The 20,099-nt window shown below is 61.1% G+C and overlaps 1 protein-coding gene across 2 annotated transcripts in view; it reads left to right on the top strand.

Annotated features, from left to right (window-relative positions):
* The window catches only part of LOC117647172, a 61,649-nt gene that overhangs the window by 27,554 nt on the left and 13,996 nt on the right, over window positions 1-20,099 (top strand). For both annotated transcript variants that reach the window (XM_034388768.1, XM_034388757.1), the window contains exon 2: window positions 12,819-12,881. In XM_034388768.1, coding sequence (XP_034244659.1) covers window positions 12,819-12,881 — 63 coding nt within the window. The remainder of the gene's footprint in view (window positions 1-12,818; window positions 12,882-20,099) is intronic.

Below are 20,099 nucleotides of genomic sequence, written 5' to 3'. Positions count from 1 at the left end.
ACCCTAGCGATGGAAAAAGTTGGACGGACGACGAGGCGCCGCGTGACTTAGCCGGACTTGTAATGCAGCCGTGTCATAACACGGCTAAGCCCGCTGGCTTTGGCCGCGCGGCGCCTTGGCCAGGGCTGCCAACGCGATTGTGTTCCGCGTAATGCCACGCTAGTTTTCGGTTGGCGGTCCTGTAGGCTGATTCCGAGAGTCTTCTTCGTCGCTCTGTCTCTCGCACCCATGGAGCGTTCCGCATGGGTGTGAGAGAGAGTGACGAAAACGACGCTCGGAATCAGTCTGCTGCTTTGGGCCGCGGCGGCGCTGCGCAGAGCGGCGCAGAGCGCTCGGCGCTGGACGGCGGCTCCAAGCAGACCCGACTCGCTCTCGTCCCAGTGGCTCCGGCTTTCAAACTCGGCTCTTCTTCACCGCGGGGGCAAACTTGCTTGACGAGCGGGAAGCATATTGCGGTGTTGCGGGTTGGGGCCCTACCGGCCGCGCGCGGGCGAGGAAATTCCCTTTACCCCATTAAGAATGATCCGTTTTGTTTCATTTTGCCGTCGCTAGATTAGGTTCCCCTGACACCGGTCGGCAAATTGAGGGGGGGGGGGCTGTTGAGCGCAGACAAGGGGTAGCGCAGCCAGCACAGCCCAGTTGTATTCTTATTAATCTTTAAGCCGCGGGGGCGGGGCGGGGTGTAAGCAAGGTTGTGGCGGAGGTATCGCGCTTTAATCTGCAGCTCGCAGCGCCACGCCACGCGCCTCGACAAGGCCAGGTGAAAGGGAGGCAGCTCAGCCTGGAGGGCGCAGGCAGGCAGGCAGTCGGGGCTGGCGAGGCTGGCAGCCAGCCCCACTGTCCGCCGAAGTAATTTTCATACCTCGGCGGCGTCGCTCCGTCCCACTCCGTCCCCTCGCCCCACCGGCCCGCATTGACTAACGCGCCATATTGCTGTTTGTGTTGCCGGCCCGACGGGCCCGACCACCTCAACAAGTGAAGGCGCGGAGAGGCGCGGAAATTGAGGCGCTGCTCGCGGGGCGAGGCGTGGCGAGGCGTGGCGAGGCGTGGCGTGGCGTGGCGTGGCGAGGCGAGGCGTTGCCGCTGCCATGGCGCAGCCCGTCACCTCGAGGGGTTCGTGCCGTAATTAAAACTGGTGACGATTTTCATTAGTGTCCGCCTTACGTGCGCGGAGCGACACTTTTCGGCTGACGACGACGAAGACGACGACGGTGGGAGGAGAACGGGAAAAAAAAGTAATTTGGAAGCGAGCGCGCTGATTGCGTTGGTGAAAACACTTCCCTTGCACGAAGCGTAATGATCCAGAATGAAAGGCAGGGGGCTGCCTGCTCGGTCTGTCCCGCCCGCCCCCGCGCACCAGCACTCAGGACGCGAATCATTTTAAAGCGCCCCTGAAATAATCTTCCGCTTTCCGTTCCAATTTCCTCGCACAATCCATCCACCCTGATATAAAATGCCACCCCCTTCCACCGCCACCTCCGCGAGGCCCAGGCCGGCCCAGGCCTGCCGATCGCCACCCAAGTCGGCCTTTGGGGCGTTCGGGACGCGGCGGGCGGCGGCGGTTGAATCGGACCGGGACGGCGTGAATCAACAAATTAATCGAGTCGAAGCCCAGAAACTTCGTCCACTTCGTACTTACCCGCCGGAGCCAGGATAAAAGGGGGAGGGGGGCTGTGGGACCGCCCTGCCGGCTGGCGCGCCGACGACTCCCTTGCAAACACTGGGCGGCGGCGGCGGGCTGATTGCATTCTGGGATGCGAATGCAGTTTTGCCATCCGGGTTGATGGCGACGGGGAAGGGGGTGTTTGCTGTCGTCAGGGAAAGGACTGACCAAGCCGAGTCGGGAGGAAGGAAGTCAAACCCAGGCAATGGCTTGTCCGCGACGCCACAGCCAATAGAGCCGCACCGTCGTCGACGCGGTTTATAACGGCCTCCCCTAAACCGCGCCGCCACGCCCCGCTCGGCCCGGCCTGTTTGACGCGAAGGGCTGCTTCCTTTCAGTCGTATAACTTTCCGAAGCACTCCCACTAATGCAAAGCGCGCAGCCCCCCCCCCCTCTTGCCCCCGCGCTAAACGGTGCAGTCGTCCTGCCTGGCGTCGGTCGGTCGGTCGGTTATAAAGTCTCACGAAATCGCCATCGATTCCCTCGGAATCGCCATTTCGCCGCGCGGACGCGCTGCGGCCGAAAGCACACTACTGGAACCAGCCGGAAGTTTTGGGGCGGAAGATAACATCATCGCGGATCCGCGGTCGTGGGTTCGAATGCCGACGCCGGGGCTCTCTTTTTTTTGGTGTTCCTCGCGTGGAGGAAGCAAGGACAATTAACGGGGACGCCTCCGCGTGCCTCGTCGGGCACGTGCGCTAAGCGGGGCACGGACCGGGCCGGGGTAGCCCCGCGCCCCGCGCCTCGGGTCCGCGCCAATTTGCAGGCAATAATCTCTCCGTTAAGTAAATTGTTCCTCCGCAGCCTCGCGCCGCGCCACGCCACGCCGCGCCTATTCCGGTTAGGTTTCCAGTCTCGAGTCCCCACCGACCCAAACTTCCTGTTTACCCCCACCCCCCTTTTCACGCTCGATTCTGGAGCAGGTACAGACAGGGAGGGGAAACGGGACAGAAAACGCGGCACGCGTACGTGTGTGTGAGAGAGAGTGAGTGAGTGCGCGCGAGTTTGTGTGTGTGTGTGTGTGTGTGTGTGTGTGTGTGTGTGTGTGTGTGTGTGTGTGAGTCGAAATGCGAGTCGTAGGTGTAAGGGGCCGTGGGGAAGAAAGGGAGGCGCCCAGAGCAATCAGTGTCGCCAACTGCACCATTCACGCGGAAGCCCTGAATGCAGACGGGGAAATGAGTTCCGTTTGAGTGGTGCAGGTTGAGCGTGCGGAATGACTCTGTGGTACGTCCCGAGCGTTTGAGCTTGCCCACCCTATCGCCTTCAAAGTCGAAAACTGCTTGGTCGAAAACTGACGCCGCAGGGCTAGGACCCGGTGATCCGTATGCGTCTTCATCTCCAGTTTCCTGAGAGTTCTGGATTAAGACGGATGCGGAGGAATCAGTGCTCTTCCCACAGCGTGGGAGACGCAGAACGCGGGTCCAGCGAGTGCGGACGGGTTTTTGGAGAGAAGCTTTCTGAGCCATCGCCGCCAAAAGGTACTCGGCGAGGTGAAGAGATGGCCCGGCGCGGGATTCCATGACCGCCGTCGTGGAATCTTTGCCGTGGCAAGAGCCCTCCGAGGAGCGCCCTGGGCGGCCCTGAGCGGCCCTGAGCAGGCGGCCGGATTGAGAGACTTTCGTGCCCCCCCCCTTTCCCCCCGCCTGCGGCTCCAACTACTAGTAACCTCCATTATCCCCTTCGCCTCCTTATTCAATTTATGCCCGCGGTAACGCCGAGGCAAGTTTTCATGGGCGTAAATGCAGGGTCACAAGGCGCGAGGAGGGGGAGGGGATGGCGCACAGGTGCGTCATGGGGGAGGTGAGGGGGAGTGGGTTGGTGAAGGAAAGGCAAGTAAGAGGGTCGTTATCTGATGACGCCGTCCAGCGATCAGGAGGGTGGGGTGCTTGGAGGCAAAGGGGTGCGCCGAGATGGGGGCAGGCCGGCAGGCGGCGAGGGGGAGGCCACACCCGTGCTGGATGGGGTCGAGGTGGACGGGGTAATTGTCTGCAGTTTGGTCGGCCGCGACGACCAGGGCATCGGCCAGGGCCTCCAACTCGGTCTCCAGGGCCATCAACGGGGCCTCCAGCACGGCCTCCAGCACGGCCTCCAGCAAGGCCTCCTGCGCGGCCTCCGACACGGCCTCCAGCACGGCCTGCAGCACGGCCTGCAGTACGGCCTCCAGCACGGCCTCCAGCACGGCCTCCAGCACGCCTCAGCACGCCTCCAGCACGGCCTCCAGCACGGCCTCCAGCACGGCCTCCAGCACGGCCTCCAGCACGGCCTCCAGCACGGCCTCCAGCACGGCCTCCAGCACGGCCTCGGCCGGGTGGCGCGCGATGCCAGCGTGATAGCGGTCGCAGGTAGTGCGTGCGCAAGTCGCGCGCTGAATTCATTCCCACTGTCTGGTGGAATATAAATTGGGAGGTAGAGGGGGAAGGGGGAGTGAAACACAGATACGCAAAAACACGTCAGGGCACTTTCCAGTCGGGCTGGTCTAGCCTGCACTTCGTGTTCATGCTATTGATTCTCGCCAGCAGGCTGTGTACACCCAGGGAAACGATTTCTTGATTTAAGTAAAATCTACTTGGTCCAAGAATAATTTGCACTTGTTTGTGCCAAGTGGATAATCTTCTCAATCCAAGTACACTTTTTACTTGGTCGTGTGACACGATAAGTCAAGATCAAATTTTATCGGAACAAGGTGATTTTGTACTTGCTTTAAGATAAATTATCTTGCACCAATGAATATTTATGCTTAAAATCAAGCATTTGCTGTACTTGTCTGGGATATGAGAAATTTATACGGCCACTGACGTTCGAGAAGAAAATTCTTGGTACAGTCAAGTATAAAATTGTCCTTGATTCGAGTCGAAACCACTTGATTCCGACAGCGTTCTGACAACATGATTATGACGTCATCTGGTGTGCAGACACAGCCTGTTTCAGCTCAGTTCTCAACAGTTGTCACGGTAGCTCAGTGGATCCGTGCCTGGAGGCTGGATAGTAAGCCGGGTTTGTCGGGGGTTCGATTCCCGTCAAAGCGTAACCAGTTTTCTCTTGGTTGGTTCTATTGGAACTGAGGGAATGGACCGCCGGTATCAAATACTGGTGGGAAAGGGATCCGAGCGGTGACATCTTTTGGAACAATCTATTTTTGGCACTTAAAATTTTGACCACTTTGCGATGGGATATGAATAGAAAGTTTCAGACTGTAAAAAGAAGCAAATCCGCCGGGAATTGAACCCGCGGCATGAGCCTTACAGTCGGGTACCTGACACGGTTTTCCGGAATCCCGCAGTTTGGCGGATGTTCGATCCCCGGTCAAGCTGTCACATTTTTATGCCGGAAAGAGGAGTTTGGAGTAGTGACGCAGGCACACAAGGTCCTCCTGCCCCCCCTCCTCCCCAAAAAAAGCTGGAGCCGCAACATGCAGCAAAAAATGAATTGATGATTGGTATTCGAACCCGAATTTCTAACTTGTATATGGAGCCCTCTAACCGCTACACTGCGAAGGCGCGGTAGGAGCTCGTCGTTAGCAGAGGTGCTTAGGGACTGTGCGGAAAAGTTCGAACCGACCCGCGCCTTGCGCCTAGCAAAACACCCCGGTGGACCTCTCTCCTGCAGCTAAGACGGTGGCGCAGTGGGACGCGCTGATGCATTTGGAATGTATGTTCCCGGGTTCAACTCCCATTCGGAGGGTCCAATTTTACCCGAACGTATTGTTCAGGTGAACGTCGCTGATGATGCACTTCTACTTGGTTCATTTGAACTTAGATCAAGAACATTTGGTTCTTGATTCAACTTCACAACAATCTAAGTATTATTCTACTCTTGATTCAAGATCTCACTTCCCTGGGTGTACTTGTTTGTCTTTGTGTGGGTTTTTTTCCGCCCCGAAACAAAGTGAGGCGCGTGTGTTATCATTACCTGTTACGCGCCGCGGTGACGAGGCCCCATGCCCCATCAGCCAGCAGGGGGACTGGAGCCCTCTGGAGGCCGCGTGCCTACTCCGCTTTCCACCAAGCCCCTGCGAAGCGACGGATAGGCAACCCTGTGCACACGCGTGTCTTGTGTTGCCTACCCGGCTCTCTGCAGGGGCTCCAGCGGTGGTCTTCTCGGAACGCGCGCAGCTTGTGGTGAAGGCGAAGTTGGACCGGACGGGCGTGTGACTGAGCCGGGGGCCAGACTGGGGGCCAGACTGGGACCGGAAGTCGTCTGTCGAAGCCGGAAGCGGGTCCCTGAGGGCCGCCGCGCGAGTTGGCCCTCTCCTTTCGTCCACTTGGAGGCCCTTGGAGGCACAGTGCACGGTAAAAACGGAACCTGGTTTTCCCAGGAAGCCAATGGTGAAGGCATAGGCGATTTCCAGGAAGTTCCTGGGAAAACCAGGAACCGTTTTTACAGTGTGGGCCAGGAGACCGGCGCAGGCGGCCTAAACTCTAGACGCGTTTTGAGCTCCACAGTCTCTAAACAGGACTCGAACCGAACGTGTGACCCTACCAATGGACTCCTCGTCGGGAGAGCAATCCATTGGCGGGGTCACACGTTCTGTTCGAGTCCCATTTAGCGACTCTGGAGCTCAAAACGCGTCTAGAGTTTTTCCCGCCTCCGGCGGTCCTCTGGCCCACTGTGCCGCGGCCCCTCGGTACGCAAAGGCGTAGGTGCACAACACTGGCCGCGCCCAGGAATTACTGCGTCTCCATATATTACCCTGCAAACAAAAGGAGCGACATAACGTGGCTTCGGCGCCGTTCGGCGCGCGTTTCCCCTTTGGCGTCCGGGCCTCGGTCCGACCCCGCCGTGCCCCGCCGTGCCCCGCCGTGCCATTCTGTGGAGACAAATGCATTCCAATATCAATATAACAGCCGCCGTCCTGGCGGACCCCGGTCCGGGCGCACAGGAGGAAACGGAGGGTGGGGGGAGTCAAAGAAATTCAAAGTACGGCAAAGAGCCCGCCGGAGGTGAGGAAGCCTCGCTGTTTGGCGAGCGGCCCTCTGTGACGCTCTATTTCGGGGCCTATTCACGGCAGTGTGGCTGCGAGCTGGAATCCAGCAGAGCGGCCCGGGTGGGGGCAGTCTGTATGATCGCGTCCTTCGGGGAATGTGGAAAAAGCACGTGTTCGCCGCGCGGCATTTCGCATTTTTGCCGAGCGGATCCACGCTTTGCTTCGCTTTGCTTTGCACGGCGGGGCTCGGAATGATTACGCCGTAATTTAGAACACTCTCCTTCGGGGAGGCATTTTTATTCGCGCGGATTTCCAGCCCGAAGGCCGCACCGCCGGCACCGCCCGTGGAGCGGACCCCGCGCCGCCACGCCACTGGAAGCCGACTGCCTGGCTGCCTGTCGCTGCTGGAGTCCCGGAGTCCCGGAGCCCCGGCCTCTCAGAGCCGTGGCGTCGGGAATACTTCCAGCGCGTCTATTAGTCGAGCCCGGAGTCGATTCCCCGCGGAGCCTCCGAGAATTTGTCTTTGCCACCTGCCTCCCTTAATTCGACGGTGCAAACTGCCTGCGGACGACTCGCCGCCTTATCTCGCAACACTCTGAGTCCTCCGCTGCGCGGGTTCGACTCTCGCTGGCGGCAGGCCAACGACCCCAGGGGAAAAAACTTGGCGGGGCGTGGAGGTGCGTGGCTGACGGGAGTCTGTTAGGACCGCTTGCGTAACACATTCGGGCCACGATCCCCCACCCTTCCAAGGCCCAGGCCCTGGCCCTTCCGGCATGTCGAGTGTGTCGAAACTTCTTGGCGGCCGCAAGAAAAACGCCCGGCTTAAGTAAGGCGAATCGGGCGGCGGGCTTCTTAGGCGATTCCAATGCCGAGCCCGGCCGAGCCCGGCCAAGCTTTCCGTGGAGCTCAGTCAGCCGCCGCTCCCGTCCCGTCTCCGGCTTCCACGCCCGGCTTTTCGAATAAATTTGCCTCGCCCGCCAGGCCGCCACTACTCCAATCTTTCAATATACGACGCCAACAAGGGCCCGGCGGGGCGTCCATGTGTGTAGGTGAGATTTGGGCGGGAGAGAGAGAGAGAGAGAGAGAGAGAGAGAGAGAGAGAGAGAGAGAGAGAGAGAGAGGGGGGGGAGGGAGAGAGAGAGAGAGCAGAAGAAAGGCAATGAAGCAGGGCGCGAGATAGCGGTGGGTGGGGCACCACGGCGGGGTTGGGCGCGCAGCCTGAGTCAAGTCGGAAAGCCCTTTCTTTGCGTTTTGGAGTCACTTTTACAAAAGAAATGCCCGAATGAAAGCAGAGGAGGGCGCTACCCGCCGCGCCCCGCTGCGCCCCGCCGTGACGTCAGGCGTGCCGAGGCTCTGAAAGGCTACGGCAAGCGGACGAGGAATCGAAAAGGTTTGTGGATGTATACAGAGCGCGAGAGAGCTGGGAGACACCACACGCAGAGCGCGGCGTGTATGTGGAAGGGAAAAAAGGGCCGCGGGTGGCGGAAAAAACGCGGGAATTGTGTGTGCCTGGAATCCGGGCTCCGGGTTCAAAATATTCCGGGATGCCGCGATGCGACGCGGCTGGTCGTCAGCGGCGTAGCAGTGGCGTAGCAGGAGGCAGGAGAACGCAGGGTTGTGTTTTTGTCCAGTCGGAGTGTGTTATTCGGAGGGGCTGCCTCATTTACAACGCGCTACCTCTCGCCCCACTAACGCCGCTGCCTCCACTACGCCCCCACCTCAACTTCGCTTCTGCCCCACCCTCGCTGCCACCTCGCCTACGCCGCTGCTTGACGCCTGCACTAGCCCTGCCGCGTTGGGCGCGCAGACCAAAGCGGTTCCGCTCCGCCGGTAACAGTTCCGAAATTGAATGTCATTCTGAATTAGAGTGTCCTGGAGAGACAATGGAAGCTGGGGGCCTCTAGCGCTGGTCCGGTGTGGAGGATGTCTCCTGCCCAGGAGACAGTGCTGGGGTTACCTCTCTCTCTCTCTCTCTCTCTCTCTCTCTCTCTCTCTCTCTCTCTCTCTCTCTCTCTCTCTCGCACACACTATCTTTATCCTGCTCGCAGCGCGCCGGTCTAGGTTGGAGGGATGATGTCTTTCTTGCTCTCGCGGCGTCTCTCTTGCGCTTATGTGCTGACCCCTACGGCTGCGAGAGGGAGAGAGAGAGAGAGAGAGAGAGAGAGAGAGAGAGAGAGAGAGAGAGAGAGAGAGAGAGAGAGAGAGAGAGAGAGCGGCAGTGCGGCCGTGGCGCCACCACAATGAGACGAATTGTCGGCCGCTGGGAATGTATGGCTGCTGGTGCAAGTGTGCGGAAGGCGGCCCACCCACCGTAAACACCCCGCGGAGCCACGCGCAGCCCCCTTATGCCCAATCTTACAACACGCTGGCCCTGCGAGTGAGTGAGAAGAGAGAGAGAGAGAGAGAGAGAGAGAGAGAGACGCAGAGGGCCGCGGAGAGCGGCAGAAAGAGAGAGGGAGAGAAGGTGTACGCGCGAGGGAGGAGGGAGCCGGAGGGCGCCATTGTGAGCGACGCACCAGAAATATTATTGTGCACAATGGGACGCCACTTCGGCCATCAACAAATCAAACAAACGACCGCAAACTAAACAGAATGTGTCGGACTCGGTTTTGTCTCGGCGCCGCCGCGGTCGCGGCCCCGGCCAGTGTAGCGGAGCCGAGCGCTAGAGTTACCCCTTTGCCGAGCCCGCGTGCGCGCGTGCGCCCGAGTGTGGACAATGTTTTGTGCGTGTGCTGCCGCTGGCGTGTGTGAGTGTGTGGCACGCAACCGTTCCGCAGCACTGCCCGCCCGGCCACTGCGTGCCACTGCGCAGCACAGCACCGGCCTGGCAGGTGACACTGTTAAGGAGAGCGTGTGCCCTTTCCCCACGCCGTTGGGTCCTGCCCGCGGACATATTTGATCTTCCACGACGCGCCGCCTCCACCGCTGCTGTGTACCAAACGCGTCGCCTGCCCCTCCCCCTCCCCTCCGCTCTTACACACACATGTCATGTAGCAGGCGGGCCGGGGCGGGCGCCCTTGGGCCCGGCCTCCTCGAGGGACATCCCCCTCCCCCTCCGGCAGACTGATTCCGAGAGTCGTCGCTCTGTCTCTCTCACACCTTTACGGACGGCCCCATGAGTGCGAGAGAGACAGAGCGACGGAAACGACGCAGCCCCGCAGTCCTCGGGGGCCGCGGCGCGGCGCGGTGCCGTGCTGCTCGATTTACTGGCGGAGCGATGACGCGGAATTCGGTTGTCGCCGTCGCTCTCCCAGATTGGTGCGCGCCACTGGCTGGGGACTCGCTGAGGGGGAGAGAGAGGGAAAACGGAGAGGGAGCGGGCAGGGAGATGATCGTCACGCTGCAAACAAAAGGGGAGCGATGAAACGCGGCGCGACGGACGCGTGCCAACTGTTTGAGTTCATTTAGACGCGTCACTTGTTCTCCTCACACTCGCTCGGCCCGCGGCGCCGCGCGGCGCTCGCTTCGATTTAGTTTTTGTTGACAGTGTGCGGCAAACGAGAGGGGAGGGGTTGGGGATCCTCCATGAGTGGAAATTTTGTTTACCTGCCATCGTTCAAGGCGCATGTCGTGACTTTTGGCCGCTCCTCGCCAACGACATGGTGTCGTTAAGAGAATTCCAGCAAACATTATTTTTTAAAATTAAAAACAAGTGCAACATTGTGGATAAAACGGAAACAGCGGAGATGTGGTATTGTGTGCAGGTGCGACGTGCTTGTTATGGCAGCCGGGGGCTGCTGGGCGTAGACGGCCATGATTCTCCAGCAGGGCGAGGGCTCGGCGCCATCTCATTGTAGGGCAGCGCGTGTTGCTGGTGCCCTGGCGTGCCCTGGCGGTGGCGGCGCCGCGGTGCTGGGGTACCTTGTATGTCACCGTTTTTATGTGCCGGCAGGCAGAAAGAACAGGAACCCTCGTTACAACAAACTACGCACTTTATTAAGGCCCCTCCTCGAGGAGACGCGGTTCCTACCGGGCCTACTGCCTTGCTGTTGTGTAGGCGCACCTGCTCAGAGGGCGATCCGGCGTGTGACCCCACTATTGGATTCCTCGTTTGGAGAACAGGTGGCGTCAGCCGTTCGGTTCCAGTCTCATTTATCGACTCTGTAGGTCAAAACGCGTTTGGAATTTTGGCCGCCTCCACCGGTCTTCTAGCGTACTCGGCAACGTAGAGAAATTTTGCAAGCTGTTTTAGCGACCGCGTAAAGCATTAACTCAGCTTCATACTTGCTGATTTCTGTCATCACAATACCAACCGGGGTGCTGCCTGAGACCCGCCCGATATGGGAGACAGTGCCTCGGCCAGCAGTCGCGTCTCGGAATTTTGTTTGGGGGCGGCCAGCCAGTGCTGCGCTGGCCCGGCCGTCGTTGCCGGGGCAGCCGAGGCAGCCGAGGCAGACGGCAACTTGTGGCCGCGCCATCTTGCCCGGCGTCGTCGTTGGCGCCGACCCTTGTTGTGGTCGACGGCCACATCAGACCCGGGACGAGAGGCCGGGATGAACCACGCATCTCGCAAGGCACGCCGGGGGAGATACGCCGTTGTGTGCGACGTGACGACTCGCGGGGAAATCGACTGGCCTCGTCGAGTGGAATCAATCCCGCTCGCTGCTTATTGGGCTTCGACTTTATCTATCCTCGTCGATGTCTCCGCGGCGGGCGCGCGGACTTTTTTGTGTCATCACGTCTGTCGCGGATAAAAAATGATGTCGTTGCCAAGAATACGGACGGGAAACGTCATGCCAGTGTTGCAAATGAAAAGGAGATATCGTTCCCCTCCCCGCTCCCCGCTCCGCACCCTCCTTGCCGGTGAATGTCTCATCTATTCGTTCCTCCGTCCGACCGTCCGATTCAGTAGCCAATATCTTCGGCGAGGTGCCCCCTCCCCCGTGCAATTCGCTCTCGGGAGCGACTGCAGAATGATCCGCACGTTGATCTGTGCGGGATGGGGATCGAGAAATATATACGCCGCGTCTTTCTCGGCCAAATAATATATTCCGTTGGAAATGAAGCGAAAACCGCAGTGACCTCTTTCCCGGCGGCCCTCGCTGCTCCCTCGCCCCCGCCGGCTCCCCTTCCCCTGCTGCTCCCGCTGCTGCTGCGGGGGCTCCGGACGGATACTACATGCGCCGTTTAATATGCCTGGCCTGGGCCAGCCAGGACCCCGGGCCAATCCCTGCCCCTTTCTTATCTTGCTGTCCCATGTATTAACGCCAACGACCCTTAGGCCGTGGCAGCCGCACATACATGTGTGTGTGTGTGTGTGTGTGTGTTTCTGAGTTGTCAAAGAATATGCGCAATCCGTTGGTAAATGCAATATCGTGTTTGTTTGTTCGCGTTTCTTCTTTTTAGAACGCACGTTTGCGTCAGTATAGGCCCGGTGACGTGGCCCGGACTTTTCCCCTTTCGATGATGTATGATCGTTGAGCGGTCGTCGACGTCCGGAGCCCTGATTGGCGGTCTTGACGCGCCACTGCCGCGCCACTGCCGCCCCCTGGCGTCCGCTTCCGGCACCGTGCCGCTCTGCCGTCCGCGGCGGGGCGATGTCGAGCGGCGCGGCGAACGGAGGCGAAGCGAGGACGGAAGTGTCGCCACTCGGACGCACCGCGCCCCGCCCCGCCCCGCCCCGCCATCAGTGCCACGACGCCCCGGGACGGATTTTATGGCTCCGCAGCGGTTTATAATTCCCACCATGGGGCCGACCGAGGCTCGGCCCGAGCAGCGAGCTGCCACGGGGCGCCGCCCCCGTCGGGGAGGGAGGGCCGGGAGCGGGCGAAATAAAAACAAGACATATTTGAACAGGGTATGAAAGGCTCACACTGGTTGTTATTGTGATGCCCCCTCCCGCGGTGATCGCGACGAGCTCGCCATTTCGCGGACGTGATGAGCGGATGAATTATTTATTGCCGGGGATTTTTAAGCGAGGTAAATATTTGGGTAACGCGCCGCGGCCGCGCGGCCGCCGTGCCTGGTGTGGGCCAAGGCATGGCCAAGGCCCGGCCCCACTACGCCAGCCGAATCCGCCTCGTATATCGAACCCTTAATTGGACGCACCGCTCCGAGAGGATGGGGTAGAAGGCTGCAAATTTCTTTTTGACTTTTGCCTCATGGGGCGTCTCTACGACGTGGCGGCATTTGTACCGTTCTTTGGCCTACAGTGTGAGACTTACGGCTTGGTCTTTGCTGTTTGACAAAACGTTCTTTGGTCTCACCTGCAACGTCTCTTTGTCGTTCCAGATCCCTTTTGCACGCTTAAAAGCGAAGGGTCGTCCTCCTCTGTCGTCAGGAACTCGTCCGAAGGTAAGTCACCCCTTTGTGGCGCACTTTATTTTGCGCGGAGAAGTTGGCCGGCCTCCCTGCAGCGTCGTTGAGAGGGTCCGCAAGCTGGCGGCATCTCACTTTCCAATGCATAGCTTCTGGACTGGCTGGGCTGGCCGGGCTGGCCGCGCTACGGAGGACGCGCCGTCCCGCCGGACCGTCTCCCCGGACCCGTCCTGCCCCCATCACGACCACGCGGTCCCTCCAGGTCCCTCCCTTCGACGGACTCCCGACGGACGGCCGGGGACTACCTGATGGCGGCGCCGGGGGCCGCCATTGCGCCAAGTATTCCGGAAGAGTTTCCTGCCTTATTCGGTTTGTTTTCTGCGACGCGCTGTCCGTGCCGACTGACCTTTCTGTATGTATAGGTGCGCGTGGGGCGGGCCGGGCGGGCCGGGCGGGGCGCATGGCTTGGCGGCGGGAATGCGGCGGGAAGCTGACCTGTGCTTCGGCACTGCTGGGGAATATTTGGCCCGGGTCTGCCTGCACTCTCTGTACCTTTTCCGATACGAGGTGCAACCGCGGCCAGGCTCCTACCCCGTGCCGAACAGGGCTGCATATTTGCTCCGGCGACTCCGAAATACGGACAGGAAGCGAGAGGAGCATCCAGAGTCCAGTCCGGTTCCGTCACGGCACAGCTTCCCCTCGCAGTGCGCTTCAAAGGCAGAGTTGAAAACCCGTCCCGCGGTCCGGGCGCGGTGCGCGGTGCTGCGGCACTCAAAGGCGGCGGCCGCACCGCCAGACCGCTGGGTGATGTCAAGCACGGCCAGACCCCCAGGACCGCCAGGACCGCCAGGACCGCCAGGACGACAACAAAAGCCTCCTAATCGAAAAGCTGCTCTGAAGCGGTGCACCGCGGCGGGTTCGTCCCGATGCGCGTCCGGGCCTTTCCGAGGCGGAGACTGGGCGGCTGCAGCTGCTGTTGCACAGTGGGGCAGAAGGCGGGCAAAACTCTAAACGCGATTTGAGCTTCAGAGTCGCTGAATGAGACTAGAACCAAACGTGTGACCCCCACCAATGGATTCCTCGTTCGGAGAGCAATCCATTGGTGGGGTCACACGCTACACGCTCGGTTCGAGTGCCATTCAGCGACTCTGGAGCTCAAAACCCGTCCGGGAGTTCGACCGCCCCCACTGGTCTTCTGGCCCACTGTGTGCAGCTTGCCGTCGTGGTGGCAGTGCGCGCTGCGCGACGCCACGACGTCCGAGACGGCGACGGCGCAACGGCCGGCCGGGCCCTTGCCGCATCCCCGGGCCGCCGGCCGGCCGGACTCAGCTGCTGACTCGGCGAAAACTCACATTACATTTCTCGCATTTTTGCGAGCCTCGCGCGGCGGGCGGGCGGGACGGAGTTTTTGCGGCGAACATATGGAAGAAAGCTGGGAGATAAAGGAGCGCCACGGCGTGGCTTGCCGGCCTCGCCCCCCCTCCCCCTTTCCGAAAAGCAGCCCCCTGCTTAACGGGCCGTGGGCAGCGCGGGGCAGCGTCTGCCTGCAAGTCTACACCATTCTGTCTCCTCATCGCCAAGCCGGCGGAGCCGTGGCGGAGCACCAGTGGACAGCCCCCCACCCCGCCGCCGAGGCCGCCGCCGACTCGCCCCAATGAAAAATGACGACTTCCAGATTAGTTGAGCCGGCCCGGGCCGAGCGCCCCGACAGCGCTGAGGTAGGCAACCCGTCGTACATCAGCGCAGCTGGAAGGGCTGGCCTAGAAGGCAGTGCCTGGCTAGCGGCGCCCCGATGGATGTCTGGAATTAGCCACCGCCTTGCGCCCCCTCCCCCAGTCCGCTTTTTTCCCGTCTACCCGACTCACTATCAGCCAGCCGCGGCCCGCCGTGCAAACACGCACGCAATCACGCCGGATTACCTTCCGCGCCTTCCGGCTTACAAATCCTCCTCCCCGCCGAGCACGCCGAGCGCGCAGCCGTCTTGGAGAGACGCCGCGCCGGAGAGACGGCGCGTAATAATCGAGCCAGCACGCCGCCGACGTGGCGGCGGCATGGCGGCGGCGTAGCGGCGCGGAAAAGTTGCTGCTGTCCGGCGGCGTGTTGCTTTTGTGGGAGAGAGCGCCCCGCTGACGGGGTGCATTCTGCTGCGGCATTTCTCTGCGCGCTCGGCTCGGCTCGGCTCGGCTCGGCTCGGCGCCACAGCTTCGGAAACAACAACAGCGACTACAGCTTAGCGTTGGGGCGACCAATTAGTCATTAACGGACGCACATTAATTACGGGCCGATGGTGGCGAGGCGAGGCGAGGCCGCAAGCTGTTTGTAATTGGCGCCACGCCGCGCAAGAAGAACCGGCCGGGAAAGAAATGGGGCAAAAAGACGACTCCCCACAAAAAAAGGAGGGGGAGTTGATGACATCGCCCGCAAGCTGAGCCAGTCGGGAGCCAGATTGGGCATGGGACTGTCCACCGCATGGGACGCTCTACGCCACACGCACGCGCTCGCTCGCTCCGCTCCCCCAGGCCGAGTCCGCCTTGAAGACCGCGCTGTTGGACACGCCAAGGCTCCGTCACTCCGCCCCGCTTGTTTGTTCGCGAACTATGAGTCGGCGGCGCGGCGCCGCCCCGCCCCGCCCCGGCGTCGTGGGTCTGGATGAATATGCATATTGATTGTGGCGGGGACGCTATTCAACAACGTCACTGCGCGCGATTGTTTTCCTTCTTCATTGAAATGAAAATTGATCGCTTTCCTTTCTACTACTTCTTCTCTTTCTTCTTTCCGCTCCTTGTTCGTCGACTTTCCCTCCCTTTCTTTCCCCCGCCATGCAGTCGTTGTGTGCCCTCCGCCAAGTTAGTGCTCCTTGGACCACTCCCTCCTCTCCGACGTCAATAATCATCTCGGGCGTGCCGTGCTGTGCTCCCCGGGGGGCCGTGCTCCAGGCGGCCATGGAGTGCATGGCGGGGCGCGGCGTGGCGCGGCGGGGCGGGGCGGCACATGGTCCGCATGCCGCTTGTTAGTGGCCGGGGCCAATCGGCCGGGAGCCTTGTCATAGCGTCAAGGGCTGGCCGGGGCTGGCCGGGGGGGACCAGGAAAGGGCTCGCCGGCCAGGCGGCCAGCCCGCAGCCAGCCAGCAGGCAGCCAGGCGGCCCCTGATTTCCCAATGGAGTGGGCACAGGCAGAAAGCCGCAAGGAGGCCGCAAGTCAGCCGCCCCGCCCCTCGGCTGCCAAAAGGCAGACGGACGCGCCGCGTGACGCAAAGCAGCGCAAAGCAGCCCGAGAGGGCCAACCGATCGTTTCAAGTGGACGCCGGTCCCCCGGAGAACCCGATCAGGAAAGGATTATGTATCTGCCGGCCGATGGCGATCCCCTTGCCTTGCCGTGGCAGAGCCGTGGCCCTTCCGTCCCTTGTCCAGGGCCGGAGCACTGCCCGCACTGCCAAAACTCCAGACGCGTTTAGAGCCCCAGAGTCGCTGAGCAGGACTCGAACCGAACGTGTGATTCCACCAATGGATTCCTCTCGGAGAGCAATCCATTGGCAGGGTCACACGTTCGGTTTGAGTCCAATTTAGCGACTCTGGAGCTTAAAACGCGTCCGGGATTTCGACCGCCTCCACCGGTCTCGTGGCCCACTGTGGACGGAAGCACTGCGCGCGCTGCCCGCACTGTCCAAAATCCTATAGCTATTCTCCCTAAGCGTGCCGCTGCTTGATTGTTTGCGGCTGTTTTTCACGGGATTTGTTCTTTTCTTGCCGCCCCCCACCCACCCCACGCCTCATACAGAACGCCTGCAGACACATAACCCGAGTCGTAAAGCCCTTGACGAAGTGCCTCACCATAAAGGAGCTGTCGCCGTGGCCTGCCCTGCCCTGCCACATCCCGAGGACAACCCCGAGCCCCGCAGCCTTCAGCAGCCTTCAGCATCCCCGGCCGCGCCGGGGTGGGGGTGCCACAGGACGCATCATTGACCAAATCATTTATCGGAAACGAGCCAACTTTGAAGAGCTCCATTAAATCTGACTTGGGGAGTGTGGAACTCCCTTTCTCCCGCGATGTCTGCCGCCTCCTCCCACCAGCCAGCAACACATTCATACATACATAAATACGAGCATTACTTGGAAATTCATCTCGCACACACATGCACACACACACATACACAGAGCTGCAGTGCTCGCGCGGACTGCCAACAACACATCTCGGACGTATGGTCCGCCGTTCGACCGAAAAGCTCTGTCGACGCGCTGCTGCTCGAGTCCCCACGAAAGTGATTGCTGGCGGTGGGTTTGTGTTCTGCGCCCCACTCCCCGCGATCCGCGCGGGACGGGTGGGACTCGGGTGGGACGAGCACAGGTACGTCAACGAGGCGGGCGTGAGTGCTCGGCAAACGCAAAGCGGGCATGTCCAGTAGGCGAGGCCCGAACGGTGCCGCCTGTCTCTCTCGCACTGAAGGGGGCTCGGAAGGGGTGCGAGAGAGACAGCGCGACGACAGCGCCGCTGAGAATCAGCCTCCGGAGGAGCGGCAGCGAGAGGGTGCTTGGCCGGCTTGGCCGATGGGATGGGTAATTCCGAGAAGCAGAGACCGTGGGTGGGGAATGGAGGGTCAGGTGGCGCTGCTTCCGAGGCCAGCCGAGGCCAGCAGAGGCCAGCCGAGGCCCTGGCTGGATGGGGATCGGTGTGTCGCGGGTAATGGACGCCGTTTATCGGAGGGACGTGAGGCCACATACCGAGTCCGGCCGCGCCGCCCGGCCACCCGGCCCCACAGTGGGCCAGAAGGCCCGGTGGAGGCGGCCTCGGAACTCTAGACGCGTTTTGAGCTCCAGAGTCGCCAAAGAGGACTTGAACAGAACGTGTGACCCCACCAATGGACATGCCGAGCGCCTGCAGAGTGCTGGGTAGGCAACACACGACACGCCTGTCCACCGGGTTGCCTACCCCGCTCTCCGCGGGGGCTCGGCTGAGGTTACTGCCGTTGCTATTGAAGGCTGTGGAGCTCGAAATGACGGTACGCCGTTGAGGCCCGACCGGCCACGGGGTGGGAGACGAAGATGAAAGCGGCATTGTGACCCTCATTCCCGGGGCCATCCACTGGTAGTGCCGCGCGCATGGTTCCAGTGCCATTCCAGGAACTGGACGTGCCCTGCTCGCCAGGCCCACTGAGACACTTCCAGGGGGAGGACAGAGCGTCCCTGCTGATGGCACGGCACCACGGTCTCGGCGCTGCGATTGCCGGATTCGTTCCCCGGTTTTGCTGGATTTGTTGGTGGAGCGCGTCGAGTCAAGTGGACGACGTGCCCCGGGCCGGTATCCCTGCTCCGGCTGGGCCGTCGGGACCCCCCGGGGCGGCCCTGGGGGCCAATCTCGCAGGTGGCGACGTCGCCCGCGCCGCGCCCCGCCACGTGCTGGCAGGGCACGGCGGGGCACGGCGGGGCACGGCGGGACGGTGAGGACCCCCCAGACCCCCAGTCGTGGCCTGCCCGCTCAGCACTGCGCTCAGCGATCAGCCCGCGTTCAAAAGCGCCCTCAGCGGCGCCATGACCCCACGCGGGGCCCACCTGCGTCCGGCCGGCCCGACCGGAACCCGAAAGTCTTGCTCGTCGCTCTGTCTCTCTCGCACCTATTCGGAACGCCCCATGTGTGCGAGAGAGACAGAGGCTCTCGGAATCAGTCTGCAGCGCTAGGTGTCCCCGCTGCCCCTTTTCCGGGGCTGCGGTCTCTCCTCTTTCTCTCTCTCTCTTTTCTCCGTCCGTTACCTTTGAGGCTTTTTTTTTTCAAAAACGAAAACGGAGAGTTATTTCCGACGACGTCCGCCTTTTTTTCTGAGACGCACATGGCTGAGGGGAGAGGGGCGGAGAGGGGCGGGTCTGCAATCCGCGTAGCAACCGCAGACCACGCCGCCGGGCTACGCCGCCACGCCGCCACGCCGCGTCGGCAAGTTTCTCCGACATGCTGGCTTGAAATATTGACGGCCAGAACATGTCCTTCTTGCTCGAGACTAACGCTAAGTAACGGGCGGCCTCGCAGCTCTCTCTCGTTCATTTTCTTTTTCGCCTGTTTTCATCTGCGATATGCTGCTGTACCTACCCGCCTCGCTCTGTTAAGGCGTGTAACTTAGAAGCGGGGGAAAAGTTTTTCAGGGTCTGAGGCTGCCGCAGCGGCAGCTGTAGCAGGCCCGGCCCAGCCCAGGCCACCCAGGCCGCCCAGGCCCGGCTTGCTATTGAGAAACGACCCTCGCTCGACTAGTCGCGCAGCCCGCGCGGCCCCGCCAGACGGTTCGCCGACAGCCGCCAGAAATTATTCGGACCATGTGTCAGGCGATCGGGGTAACCCTCGGCCCGGCTCGGCTCGGCCCGGCTCGGCTCGGCTCGGCTCGGCCCGGCTCGGCTCGGCCCGGCTCGGCTCGGCCCGGTTCCGCCGCCCTCCGAGGCGAAAGGGCGCCGAAAAGCGCCCCGCTTTTAAATGCCCCGGAAATTCGGCGGCGTTCGATTTTCATCGCTGTATTTTCATGAGCGGACCGTATTCGCCGACGGTTATCGCCGCGAGGGGCGCACTGGAGGGCTGCGGGAAAGGGGGGGGGGGCGTCCGCTGTTTGCCGTCCCATTCCTAAGATGGTTACTGCAGCCGCGTCCCGGCCTCGGCCGCGAGCGTGGCGGGGCGTGGCGCGGTGCCCGTCACGCACGCCCCAAGGGACACTTTGAAAAAAAGAGGTTTTTTTTTTCGAAATTCCGGTACGTGGTCGGTCACTGAGTTGATGGCAACTTTATAGTTTCACCAAAATATTTTTGAGAGTCATTGATGTTGTTTTGTGGAGTTAGTGATGCTATTTTGGGAGTTCAAGACGCCACTTTGCGAGTCAGTGAGACGATTCCTGAAGTCAGCGTGAGGCCGATATACAAAGCGAATTATGTGCTTGAACTGCTTGTGTTGTTGAATAAATTACTCTGCAATTTTTGGAAAAAACGTTTCAAAAAGAAAAAGTTTGCAGAAAAACGAATGTCGCGGAAACTTTGGCGGTCGCGCGGTATCGTCCCCGCGTCCACTCGGAGCGCCTCTTCCGCTTCCCGTCGATATTTACCGACGCGAGGCGATACTCTTGTGGCGACACTGCCGCGGCGCGGCGCGGCCCCCTCGGGGCTGTAGACCCTGTGGACACAAGGGGACAAAGAGGGGGGGGGGCAGCTCTGGTCGAAAGGGCCCCCGTCCCTGCTTTGTCCCTATATCTCACCTCCATTTGCAGGGGATCAGGTGATGGCTGACGCGATT

This window comes from Thrips palmi, unplaced genomic scaffold (assembly GCF_012932325.1).
Source record: "Thrips palmi isolate BJ-2018 unplaced genomic scaffold, TpBJ-2018v1 HiC_scaffold_10, whole genome shotgun sequence".
Lineage (NCBI taxonomy): Eukaryota > Metazoa > Arthropoda > Insecta > Thysanoptera > Thripidae > Thrips > Thrips palmi.
The sequence above is the reverse complement of the archived record's forward strand: the minus strand, read 5'-3'. Positions and strand labels throughout refer to the sequence as shown.